The sequence below is a fragment of the Scyliorhinus canicula genome, chromosome 26 (genome assembly GCF_902713615.1).
Source record: "Scyliorhinus canicula chromosome 26, sScyCan1.1, whole genome shotgun sequence".
In the NCBI taxonomy this organism is placed as follows: Eukaryota; Metazoa; Chordata; class Chondrichthyes; order Carcharhiniformes; family Scyliorhinidae; genus Scyliorhinus; species Scyliorhinus canicula.
Window position 1 is genome coordinate 1,371,561 of NC_052171.1, and position 13,305 is coordinate 1,384,865.

Here is a 13,305-nt window from a genome sequence, read left to right on the forward strand (position 1 = left end):
GTTGCATTTGCTACCCTCCAATCTGTACAAACCATTCCAGAATTTTGGAAAATGACCACCAATGGATCAATTTCCAGGGCCTCTCCTTCAGTACTCAGAGATGAAGATTATCAGGCCCTGGAGATTTGTCCACCTTCAATCCTATTAATTTCCCCAAAACCATTCCTTACTCATACTAATTTATTTCAGCTCCTTACAAAAACTTGTGCTCTCAGAACTTCCGGTACATTATTCATGTCTTCCTTTGTGAAGACAGAAGCAAAGAAAGAAAACTTCCGGTGGCGACCATGGCGTGAGTAGTCGCACACAGGGCAGCTCCTGCTCGAAGGCATAGTAAAGCGCTCTTTTTACCCAAAAGCTGGAAAAACTTTGACAGAAAAGTGTAGCTGAAAGTTGGAAGAAAAGTTCATCCCCTTCCACCCAAGGCGTGTCATGTCTGCTGGTTACCAAACCCGGCAGAAGGTGAAAGACCTGGCCAAGGAGTTGGAAGAGACCTGCAGAGCAGTATGCATTGGAAAGATGGTGGAGAAGGAAGAGCCGGTACAGGTTGGAAAGCCCCAGATGGAGCAGATGGAACAGTTGATGGCTTTCATCAGGGAAGAGTTTTGTCAACAAAGGAAAGAGATGCAGGACAGATCAAAGGCCATCGAAGGGGCTGCGCCACCCCTGAAGGGCTCGATGGAAAAGATTGAAAGTGTTTGGAGGCACAGGGGTTGCAAACCCAAGAGATGGACAGGGACCACAGCGATCGGGTGGTGGCATTCGAGGTGGAACTCTTTAGTGACCTTTGCAAGATGCTGAAAGCACTGGTGGAAGAGCGAGAGAACAGGTCAAGAAGGCAGAACCTGCATTTCGTCAGCCTGCCTGAAGGAGTGGAAGGCTAAGTGCCACGAGGTACGTCTCGAGGATGTTGGAGGCTGGGGTGTTTGACAAGGCCCCAGAGGTGGATAGAGCGCGATATGGCAGGGTTGGAGGAGAAGCGTGGTCAGGGGCGGAGAAGGGGGCCATCTTGGATGGGTCCTGTGCAGGGTGAAATTAGAGGGGGCAGAGCCAAAAGGAGAGGATGACGGATGATAGAGGGGAATGGAGGCACAAGCTCCCAGCAATGCTTATAATGTGGAATGTGCGAGGGCTCAATGGACCGGTGAAAAGATCTTGGGTCTTCGCGCACCTCAGGAGTTTGAAAGCTGGGGTGGTCTTTCTGCAGCAGACCACCTCTGCATGAAGGAGCACGTTAGGTTGAGAAAGAGATGGGTGGGTCAGGTATTTCACCAGGGGTTTGACTTGAAGTCGCGGGGGTGGCCAGCTTGATGAACAAGAAGATGAGGTTTCTAAATGTGAAGGAAGCAAGGGACCCGGATGGAGATATGAAATGGTGGTGTATGGGGACACTGGTAGTGTTGGTGAATGCATACACACCAGATTGGGAACCATGTAGGGTTTATGAGAGGTTGCTGGCAGTGATCCTGGATTTGGCCACACATCAGTTGATCATGGGAGGAGACTTTATTGTGTTCCAGAGCCAAGGGTGGACAGGTGAAGCCCCAGGTCAATGGCAAGGAGACTGTTGAGAAAGGAGCTGGGAGGGTTCATGGAAAAGATAGGTGGACATGGTGGTCTCGTGGAGTTTTAAAAACCCAGGGGGGAGTACTCCTTCATCTCACATGTGTACAGGATATACTCCAGAATCTAATTTCTTGTGGTGAGCCGCGAGGTGTTGGTCGGGGTGGAGGGGGCAGAGTACGCGGGGATAGTAATCTCGGACTATGTGCTCCATTGGCTGGAAATTCGGCTAAGATCGGAACGGGAGCAGAGGCCAGGATGGAGGCTTGATTCGGGGTTGTTGGCAGACAGGGTCGGTGATATGGTGCAGTAGGTGATTAAAGACTATGTAGAGTTGAAACAGAACGGGGTGATGTTGGCAGCCATATTTTGGGACGCACTGAAGGCTGTAGTCCAGGGGGAAATGTTTAAGGCACATGATACGAAAAGGAGGGAGCAGTATGGGTGTTCGAGACAGTCAAAGTGGACAGGGAGTATTCGAGGATACCCACCACGGACAGATTGCCAAGAAAAAAAACTACAGGGGTAATTCGATAGGTTGATGACAGGGAGGGGGGGTGGGGGAGTTGCGTAGGACAAGAGGGTGGGTGCAGTACGAGTACAGGAAGAAGGCAAGTTGAATGTTGGCACAACTGCGGAGGCAGGCCACGCCCAAGGGAATATTGAGCCTACGGACAGGGGAGGTGGTGACCGAGCCGGGGAAGTTAAATGAGACATTTTGCCCATATCGCTCTTAAATACAGATGTAAAAGTGCACACTAAATTTTTTTTTTCAATTTAGAGAACCCAATGAATTCTTTACAATTAAGGGGCCAATCCGCCTATGCTGCACATCTTCGGGTTGTGGGGGTGAGAGCCATGCAGACACGGAGAGAATGTGCCAACTCCACACGAACAGTGACCCAGGGCCAGGATCCAACCTGGGACCTCAGCGCCGTGAGGCAGCAGAGTTAACCATTGCACCACTGCCCTTGGTGCTAACTTGGTGGTGGTGAGGGTAGAAGTATGTGTCCCGGGAGTGATAGTGGTGTCCATGGATGTGGAGAAGGCTTTTGACCGGGTAGAGTGGCGGTAACTGGGAAGGTTTGGTTTTGGACTGAGGTTTGTGGTGTGGGTGCGCCTGTTATATTGTGACACCGGTGGCGACTGTACAGATCAACGATTGAGCTCATGAAGCTTCGTGTTACTGAGGGGAACAAGGCAGGAGTGGCCGCCGCTACTGATTGCGCTAGCAATAGAGCCCCTGGCAATGGCCCTTAGGGAGTCGGTAAAGATCAAATACGAACTGAGGGGTCCAGTTGAGGCAAATTGGGTGATATTCGTGGCCATGTTTGAGGAGTTGTTCGTCGCAGGGGGAGGGGGAATGGGAAATATTTGTAAAAACTGTAAAATTGTGTGGTGGGGAGTACGTTCCCCAGACTGTGAATGCTTTGCAATTGTTTAAATCAGTTTGAAATAAAATACATTTAAAATAAAGGCAAAGTATTAAGCAATTTAGTTCCCCAGCCAATTCTTTGTTCCTTGTTATGAATTCCCCCGTTTCAGACTGTAAGAGGCCTACAGTAGTTTTTGTTAATCTTTTTCTCGTTCCATACCTATAGAAACTTTTGCAGTCAGTTTTTATGTTCCCCACTAGTTTACTTTCAAATTGTATTTTCCCATTCATAATCAATCTCTTGGCCTGCCTTTGCTGAATTTTAAACTGTTCCCAATCCACGGGTATATTGCTTTTTCAAGCTATTTTGTGTGCCTCTTCTTTGAATCTGCTATCTCAATTTTCCTTGTAAGCCATGGTTTGGCCTGTTCCCTTTCTGAATTGGACATTCTGAATTCTCCCTTCATGTACTTGAACAGGTGCCGGAATGTGGCTACTCAGGGATTTTCACAGTAACTTCATCGCAGTGTTCATGTAAGCCTACTTGTGACAATAATAAAGATTATTATTATTACTCCTGCGCCAGATCGGAATAAACTTTTGGAGTTCACCTATTCATTCCTTGAATGCCTGCCATTGCTTGTGCGCTGTCCTTCCTTTCAGTAATGTTTCCCAGTCCGTCATTGCCAGCTCATGCCTCATACCATTAGTCACATAGTCCATGATGGCCTGTTCCTTGTTGGCTCCTCAACATACTGGTCCAGAAAACCAACCCGTATGCACTCCGCAAATTCCTCCTCTATTGTACTGTGACAAATTTCAGTCACCCAATCTATATGCAGATTAAAGTCACTCATAATGAGATGTCCCTTTATCACAAACATCTGTGATTTCCTGTCTCATGCTATTGCCAACATTACCACCCCAACAAATATATTTTGCCCCATGATGTTTCTTATCTCAACCCAGACAGATTCCATATCACCTGTATGAACATCTTTTTCTCAATTTTCATAGTAACTTCATTGCAGTGTTAATATAAGCCTACTTGTGACAATAAAGATTATAAATATTAAAAATACTGTATCAATATCTTCTTTGATCAACAATGCAACCTTTTCCTTTCTGTCTGTTTTTCCTAAACCCAGAATAGCCGCCAATAGTTTAGTCCCATCCTTGGTAAACTTAGAACCATGTAACTAGTAGAATGAATAAAGCGGAGCCAGTGGATGTGGTGTTTTTGGACTTACAGAAGGCTTCTGACAAAAGTCCCGTATGAAAGATAAGCGTGTAAAATTAAAGCAGATGAGATTGGAGGCAGTATATTGGGATGGATAAATAATGGGCTGGCAGACAGTAAACAAAGAGTAGGAATTAACCCATCTTATTCAAATTAACTAGTGGGGCACCGCAGGGATCAGTAACAGGACCCCAGCTTTTCACAAAATATATTAATGATTTAAATAAAGGAACAAAATGTCACATCTCCAAATTTGCAGATGACACCACATTGGGTGGGAGCTTGAGCTATGAGGAGGATGCAGAGATACTTCAGTGTGATTTGGGCAAGTTTGAGTGAGTGGTAAATGAATAGATAATTTAGATAAATGCACGGTTATCGATTTTGGTGGCAAATTATCTATTTGACTATTATCTGAACGGCCATAAATTGGGAGAGGGAGGGTGCAACGAGACCTGGGTGTCCTCGTACACCAATCACTGTAGGTATGCATGCAGGTACAGCAAGCGGTAAAGGCAAAGGTAAAGATGTCTTGCTGCAATTACAGCGGCTTGGTGAGGCCACACCTGGAATATTGGAATATAGTTTTGGTCTCCTTATCTGAGGAAGAATGTTCTGGCTACAGAGGGAGTGCAGCGAAGGTTTCCCAGACTGATTCCTGGGATAGCAGGACTAACCTATGAGGAGAGATTGAATCGGTTAGGATTGTATTCGCTCGAGTTCAGAAGAATGAGAGGTGGGGGGGAAAAATCGCAGAGAAACCAATAAAATTCGAACAGGACTGGACAGGGTAGATGCAGGAAGGATGTTCCCAATGGTGGGTATGTCCAGAACCAGGGATACAGTGAAGATATGGGGTAGACAATTTAGGACAGAGATGAGGAGAAATTCCTGCAGCCAGAGTGTTGAGCCTGTGGAATTCGTTACCACAGGAAGTAGCCGAGTTCAAAACATTGTATGGTTTTCAAGAAGTGGTTAGATATAGCACTTCGTGAAAAGGGGATCAAAGGATTGGATTTGTTTATTGTCACATGTACCGAGGTACAGTGAAAAGTATTGTTCAGCATGCACCTCACCGTCAGATCAAAGTTTGTGGATGATATGACTGTGGTGGGCCGCATCTCAAACAATGAATCAGACTACAGGAGCGAGATAAATCACTTGGTTGCATGGTGCACTGAAAACAACCTCTAAATGTTGGAATGACCAAGGAACTGATTATCAACTTCAGGAAGTGCAGCACGACACACACTCCCGTCTGCATCAATGGTTCCGAAGTGGAGATGGTCGATATCTTCAAGTTCCTGGGGGTCACCATCACCAACAGTCTGTCCTGGTCACTCACGTTGATGCAACAGTCAAGAAAGTCCAACAACGTCTCTACTTCCTGTGGAAGCTAAAGAAATTTGGCAGGTCTGCATCGACTCTCACAAACTTCTACAGATGTGCGATAGAGAGCATCCTATCCGAATGCATCACAGCCTGTCATGGCAACTGCTCGGTCTAAGATCGCAAGAAACTGGAGACTGTGGTGAACTCAGCCCAACGCATCACACAAACTTGCCACCCCCACATTGATTCTGTATACACAATTCTCGCTGCCTCAGAAAGGCAGACAGCAATATCAGAGACCCCTCCTACCCAGGCATTGCCTTCTTCCAGACTCTTCTATCAAGCAGAAGGTACAGAAGTCTAACATCCAGATTCCGGAACAGCTTCTTCCCCACAGCTGCAAGACTCCTCAACGACTCCCCTTGGACTGATTTTGCCTCTAAGAACACTATTCACGACACCCTAAGCTGCCTCTTCCTCATGTATTTGTTTTGTTTGCTTTGTTTGGCCCCTTGTTCCGCACTGTAACCAATCACTGTTTTGTTGGTGTACCATTTGTCAATGTTCCCTGTTGATTATTCTTGTGTCTACTATGTACGTACTGTGTATGTTCCTCGGCCGCAGAAAAACACTTTTCACTGTACTTCGGTACATGTGACAATAATTCAAATCAAATCATACATGGAAAGAAAATTCACAGGGTAAACTTAAAATACACAAACAAACACAGGCATCGGGTGGAGCATACAGGAGTATCGAACTACTCGGGAGAGAAGGTGTGTGAAGAAATGAGATCGGTCCATATGTGGGTTGTTTAGCAGTCTGACAACAGCGGGGAAGAAGCTATTTTTGAATCTGTTATGGCGTGTTCTCAGATTTTGCTTATCTCCTGCCAGATGGAAAAAGTTGGCAGAGTGAGTAAGCTGGGTGGGCAAGGTCTTTGAATATTCTACCCGCTTTCCCCAAGCAGCGGGAGGTGTAAACAGAGTCAATAGATGGGAGGCATGTTTGTCTGATGGGTTGTGTTCACCACCCTCTAGTATCTTCTGGTCTTGGGCAGAGCAGTTGCCATACCAGGCTGTGATGCAGCTAGATCGGATGCTTTCTATGGTGCATCTGTAAAAGATGGCAAGACTCAATGGGGGCATGCCGAATTTCCTTAAGTTTCCTGAGGAAGTATAGGCGCTGTTGTGCTTTCTTCGACATAGCGTCAACTTGGGTGGACCAGGACAGATTGTTGATGTGCACACCTAGGAATTTGAAGCTGTCAACCATCTCCACCTCGGCACCACTGATACAGACAAGAGTGTGTGCAATACTTTGCTTCATGAAGTCAATGACCAGCTCTTTAGTTTTGCTGACATTGAGGGAGAGATTGTTGTCATTACACCACTCAACTAGGTTCTCTATCTCCATCCTGAATTCCGACTCATCGTTATTCGAGATCCGATGCATTATGGTTGTGTTGTCAGCAAATTTGTCGATCGAGTTGGAGCCAAATTTTGCCACACAGTTGAGTATTGGGAGTATAGTAGAAGTCTAATGTATAAGCCTTGTGGGTCCATGTATTGATGACTATCACGGAGGTGTTCTTTCTCCTTACTGATTGTGGCCGATGGGTCAGAAAGTCGAGGATCCAGTTACAGAGTGAGGAGCCAAGTCCTACATTTTGGAGATTTTACATGAGCTTGGCTTGGATTATGGCGTTGACGGCGGAGATGCAGTCATTAAATAAGAATCTGATGTCGGAGTTGGATAATCAGCCATGATCATAATGAATGGCGGAGCGGGCTTGAAGAGCCAAATGGCCTCCTCGTGCTCCTATTTTTCTATGTCTCCGTAATCACAACTATATCACATCCCTTTACATCTATCTGTGCAGCAGGCCAAAACGAAGTGGGAGACTCTTCTCGCGTTATTCTGGAGGGCCCCTCCAGAGTGGTCCAAGCACCTGTCGAAGCACCGAATCGGTCTCTGGCCTACGAGCAGTCGTCATCAGCCATGACCGCATCAGATAACCCGTGGCCCAGGAGCCAACCCCATCCCCAGTTGGTCGAAGAGGTCAGGAACCGTCCATTGTGCCAGGATGAAGGCGTCATGCACACTGCCCGGGTATCGGCCGTTGATGTGCATCTCATGGTCACACACCAATCGCACGTTCATCAAGTGGAACCCCATTTCTGTTTGTGAAGACGGCCTGTCTTCTATCACCTGCAGGTGCTCATCCTCCAACTGGCCAACAGGCATCCCGTCGATTCCCCCTGGACCTGGGGCACCTCGGCGATGGCAGCGAACCGCACTGCCTGGACATCCTGGTGGGCTCAATTAATATTTAAATGGATGTACTGTGCCGACCACACTTTCCGGGCCTCCGATACAGCGCAGATGCACCTGTGCACCAAACTTAGAGATCCCCACCTCGCCACCTGGAAGGACCCCGATGCATAGATTTTCAGGGCGACCGTCACCTTGAAGGCCACCAGGAATGGGTCTCCTCCCCCATTCCCCTGCAGAGCCAGGTGCGCCATGATCTGGCTGATATTATCATAGATTATCATAGAATTTACAGTGCAGAAGGAGGCCACTCGGCCCATCGAGTCTGCACCGGCTCTTGGAAAGAGCACCCTACCTGAGGTCAACACTTCCACCCTATCCCCATAACCCAGTAACCCCACCCAACACTAAGGGCAATTTTGGACACGAAGGTCAATTTATCATGGCCAACCCACCTAACCTACACATCTTTGGACAGTGGGAGGAAACCGGAGCACCCGGAGGAAACCCACGCACACACGGGGAGGATGTGCAGACTCCGTACAGACAGTGACCCAAGCCGGGAATCGAACCTGGGACCCTGGAGCTGTGAAGCAATTGTGCTATCCACAATGCTACCGTGTTGCACTGTCCGCTGCTTTGGCGGAGTCTTCGATGGCATACCCGGTCCAGCATGTCCTTGAATGACAGGCACTGCCAGAACACATGATGCCTCATGCGGTGCCTGCTGGTGCCCATCCTTGCTGCCACTGTCTATGCCAGTGAAACACTCAACCCCCCCCCTTACTCCACTCCCTTCGATTGGCCAGTTTAGGGTGGACCTATGGTGAAGAACAGGGATTGGGGAGCAGTGGAGAGTGGGTACCCATACGGCCGGGTAACTCTGCACCCATACGGTCGGGAGAACCACGGCCGGCGGTCAGTGGGTTGAGCAGCAAGATGGCTGCCTTACAGGCCGCAGCAATGACAGTCCATGTCTGGACACCTCGGCTCCAAGCCAGTTAGGACCGGCAGCCCACAGTTGCGCCTCTGCATGTCCGATCTCCTCACTCCCCATCATCAGCCGGCCTGCGAGAGCAGCACAAAGGCCCCACAAAAAGAGAATACCGGGTCAGACCCACTCATGATATGCGAACGACATTTACTGTAAGTGCTAAGAGGGACGCATTGATGACGTTTTCGAGGCCCCGGAGAACTGTGATTTTGCATGAACCTGCTGCACAACACGATTTCAGCGTGAAGACCGATTCTCCGCCCAATCACCTTTCCCGATTTTGGCGTCGGCCAACTGAGAAACCCGCCCCATATCTGTCAACATCCTAAAATAATATTCTTAAATTTACAATTTCAAAAGTTTCCGTTGTGCTTTGAAAGTAAAATATCTTTAGAGTTCATTTACATAGTTGTGGATCGGCTAATATTGGGATTCAGTACCTGTTCCATCTTTCACACTGGTACACTGGCAGAGAATGTGCAAGGAGCACAACCAACATCTTCTAAACAACCAAGCTCGGTTATCTTTCCAGTTGCCTCAATCTGAGTCATCTTCCTTAAACTGTTGTCGGATATTCTATGTTATATAATTTTCATTTCTTCAATTCCTTAAAGAGAGCCAAAGAGTTTATTTGACTCAAAGGTGATTCATACAATAATTTTTGGTGGTTCTATCAAATCTACAACTCCCCAATGAATTTATGGCTAAAGCCAGGGCACAGAGTAGCACTCAGGAGATGCCCGATTCAATTTCTGTTCAGTGTTAAGTTGGTTGATGTCAGTTAGTTTGGATTTTCGCTATTCTTGCTGACCTGGGTACCACTGGAAGACAAATATGGAGAGATGGGATGACGGGGCTGCTTGTGCTTAATTGTTTTTTTTTTTGTTTTCAAGGACAGAAGTTGTACACAAAGTTTGGGGGAGGGGAAAGAGCAAATTTCTGTTGAATTCTCATTCACTAATAACTTGCCAACACACAGTCTCAAAAATGAAGAGTATCTTTTGAGGCAGGCATTATTGGTTGCCCGGCACTAATAGAACTCAAGACTAAGCGCTGATAAGGAATGTGGTAAAACCAAGACCAAAAAAAAGATTGTCCGAATATTAATAAACATTATTTTTCAACCATTTCAGGACAGTGACCTGTATTTATTGATATCCACTATCATGGAGTCAGTCGCTTCTGCACTGCTCATATGGAGTTTCAAAAGCTTTTCCATTTTACTTTAAATTTATCAATGCGATTAATTTATTGATTCACTGCAATCAGAAAGAATTAAGGGGACAATTTACTTGTGCATTGTTTTATCATTACACTGCTAATTTAGCAGAATGGGGCAGCACAGTGGGTAGCACTGTTACTTCACAGCACCAGGGTCCCAGGTTAGATTCCTGGCTTGGGTCACAGTCTGTGCAGAGTCTGCATGTTCTCCCTGTAGCTGCGTGGGTTTCCTCCGGGTGCTCCGGTTTCCTCCCACAAGTCCCGAAAGACGTGCTGTTGGGTGAATTAGATATTCTGAATTCTCCCTCGGTGTACCTAAACAGGTGCCGGAATATGGTGGCTAGGGGCTTTTCACAGTAACTTAATTGCAGTGTTAATGTAAGCCTACTTGTGCCAATAATGATTATTAATGTGTTGCTTTACGTTAGGTGGATTGGCCATGATAAATTGACCACAGTGACCAAAAAGGTTAAGAGGGGTTATTGGGTTATGGGGATAGGGTGGAAGTGAGGGCTTAAGTGGGTGGGTGCAGACTCGATAGGCCGAATGGCCTCCTTCTGCACTGTATGTTCCACATCGGGGGATGTAGGCAAATAACTACACATCCCCACTCAAGCTAATATGCATCTTTTGTGTTGAACAAATTTATCCCTTAAATTTATTCCACCAACAGTGACAGACCTATGCCCATTAGTGCTTGGTGTAGTCACAATATTACATCCAGACATGACTCAGGTTTAGAACAGAATCTTTCATTTTATTGGTGGGTATTTTTCAACTGGGCAAATAATGAAAATTTCACACTTTAATAAGCCACACAAATATCTAAATGAAACAACTTTTTCCAGATATATGAGAATACCTTTGCATTGTTGACGGTCACCTTAGTTAAATATAATACTTTTCTCAGGAGGTTCCTCTAAGTGTTCAATGGCGATATTACTGTTGCGCAGAAATGTCCGGCTCAGTATCCTGATTCTCGTTTGGCAGTCAGTTTTGCTCTCAACCTCTTCCATTTTATTTGCTTTTCCCCATGGGTCACTGAGCCTCAAAGATTTTCTGGTTAATTTACTGCTCTTGTTCTTTTCCTCTAGCTGGTCAGGGCTGGTTCTTTCTATCCAGCTCAGTCCTTCGATATTTACAAAGCCAGACAGCCGGGCACTGCGCCTCACCTTCTTTTTTTCAAGTACTGAATTTTCTGTGAAAATATTTGAATATTTTATTCCAATTTCAAACCGGTCAGCAGCCTCAACTATATTTGTGATCGGCTCCAAAGAGTAGTCGTTGCCAGAGTTATCAATCAGAGTTTTATAGTCATCTTTTACCAGAGTCTCACTAACCTTAATATAATTTTTATGACTGGGAACAATTACTTTTGTGATCATATTGTCTGAAAATTTCTCTTCTTCTTCCTTTGATCTGACAGCTTGGTCTCTATTTTCACTGTTTGCATCGACGATGTGGCATCCTCCAACATTCACAGCAGTTGCTTGTTCTGACTGTTTTTCACACGCCAGTTCTGCTGCACTGAATAATTTGCTATTTCTGCGTTTGGATCTGCTTTGAAATACCTGACTCATGTCTGGAGGTAAATTACATACCTTTTGCTCAGGCACTACAATCAGTGGCTCAATTGGAATTACTTGGGATTCTTGAGTGATACTATATTTACTGATGGGAGTCAATTCCTTCATTTCATCTGGCTCTGTTTGTAGTAGCCCATTCATATCTTCAACAGTATTTGATTCGGGTTCCAGAAAAGAACAAAAGCAATTGCAATCACTAGTATGACTTCTCTCCTTGATACATTCTTCAAATCCAGTTTCTGTTGGGCACTGTCCCTCCAATAGGATTTGCAGACCAGTTAATGCTTGGTGACTATTTTTCACCACAGGAAACTCTTCGTAAAGGAACTTCCTTTCATTCTTTTTTGATGATTTCTTTTTCATGAATGTAGACTTCTTATCGTCATTGACAAGATCCCGGCTGCTTGAACTTTCCAGTGCTTTCACTCCACATGCGCTGTATTCTGGATTTTCACATGAAACACGAGATGATTCATCACTTCCAGTTACAAGACCAGAAGTTAAATTCTTGTTCAATTTTTTGGGCACATTCTGGTGGACTCCAACAATCTCAACAGTTCCTTTCTGAGTTCCACTTGTAACAGACATCTGAATACTCTGCTCCTCCTCGAAGTAGTGCATACTCCTCTTTCTTGGTCTTCTCGGTCTTTGTGTGATTTTACCTGAATTCATAGCAGATGGTTCTTCATTTGAACATTCAGACTTGAACATGCTTTGTTCACTTTCTCCTCCAATATCAGTACCTGCTTAGCAATGAAACAAAGCTATTAGGAAACATTCCAGATTGTTGCACGGTGGTACACAGCTGAATTACAGATAGGCAAGCCCAGTTGCGAAAGCAGTTGAAATCGCTATTCAGGCTCGAAAACAATGGGATCACATTTAGAAATTAATTGAATAACTATTATCAACAATCAATGGCATTTCACGAGGCTATTTGCCATCAATGTTATCACATGATGTGGAGATGCCGGCGTTGCCGGGTGAGCACAGTAAGAAGTCTTATAGTCCAACAGGTTTGTTTCGAACACTAGCTTTCGGAGCACTGCTCCTTCCTCAGGTGAATGAGGAATGAGGTGAATCAGGTTCACCTGAGGAAGGAGCAGTGCTCTGAAAGCTAGTGCTTGAAACAAACCTGTTGGACTTTAACCTGGTGTTGCAAGACTTCTTACAATGATATCACAGTTAACCCTGTTTCTGTCTGCACCTGCTGTCTACCTACACAACAATTTCTAGCAGAAGTAATTGAAGAAAGACCATTAACTGAATCTAAGCTGATTACTTCCTTTCTGAGCAAAGGTACAGAGCTTTGCTTTGGCATTCCTCAGTGCCACCACAATTGAGCTCAACTAACTGAATGCAGAAAGCGAACATGATAGACTTAAGTCCTGATGGGTCTTCATCCAAGAGTCTTGAAAGAGATGGCCAGTGAGATAGTTCATGTGTTGGTTTCAATTTTCCAAAATTCCCTGGTTTCAGGGAAGGTGCCATTAAATTCAAAAGGAGCAAATGTACTTTTTTTTATTCATAAAGGCCAGTTAGCTTAACATCGGTCATAGGGTACATGTTGGAACCAATTACGGTGGTACAGTGGTCAGAACTGCTACCTCACAGCGCCAGGGACCCGGGTTCAATTCTGGACTCTGATAACTGTCTATGTGGAGTTTTCACATTCTCCCTGTGTCTACGTAGATGCTCCGGTTTCCTCCCACAGTCCAAA

General features: G+C 45.6%; 1 protein-coding gene across 5 annotated transcripts in view; it reads right to left on the reverse strand.

The window, feature by feature from the left end:
- Positions 1 to 10,735: 10,735 nt before the first annotated feature.
- The window catches only part of LOC119957393, a 48,949-nt gene continuing 46,379 nt past the window's right edge, over positions 10,736 to 13,305 (reverse strand). For 4 of the 5 annotated variants that reach the window (XM_038785411.1, XM_038785413.1, XM_038785412.1 and 1 more), the window contains one exon: positions 10,736 to 12,331. In XM_038785411.1, the coding sequence (XP_038641339.1) occupies positions 10,884 to 12,331 (1,448 nt within the window). In that variant the 3' untranslated portion in view covers positions 10,736 to 10,883. The remainder of the gene's footprint in view (positions 12,332 to 13,305) is intronic. The other variant, XM_038785410.1, reaches the window with a different exon arrangement.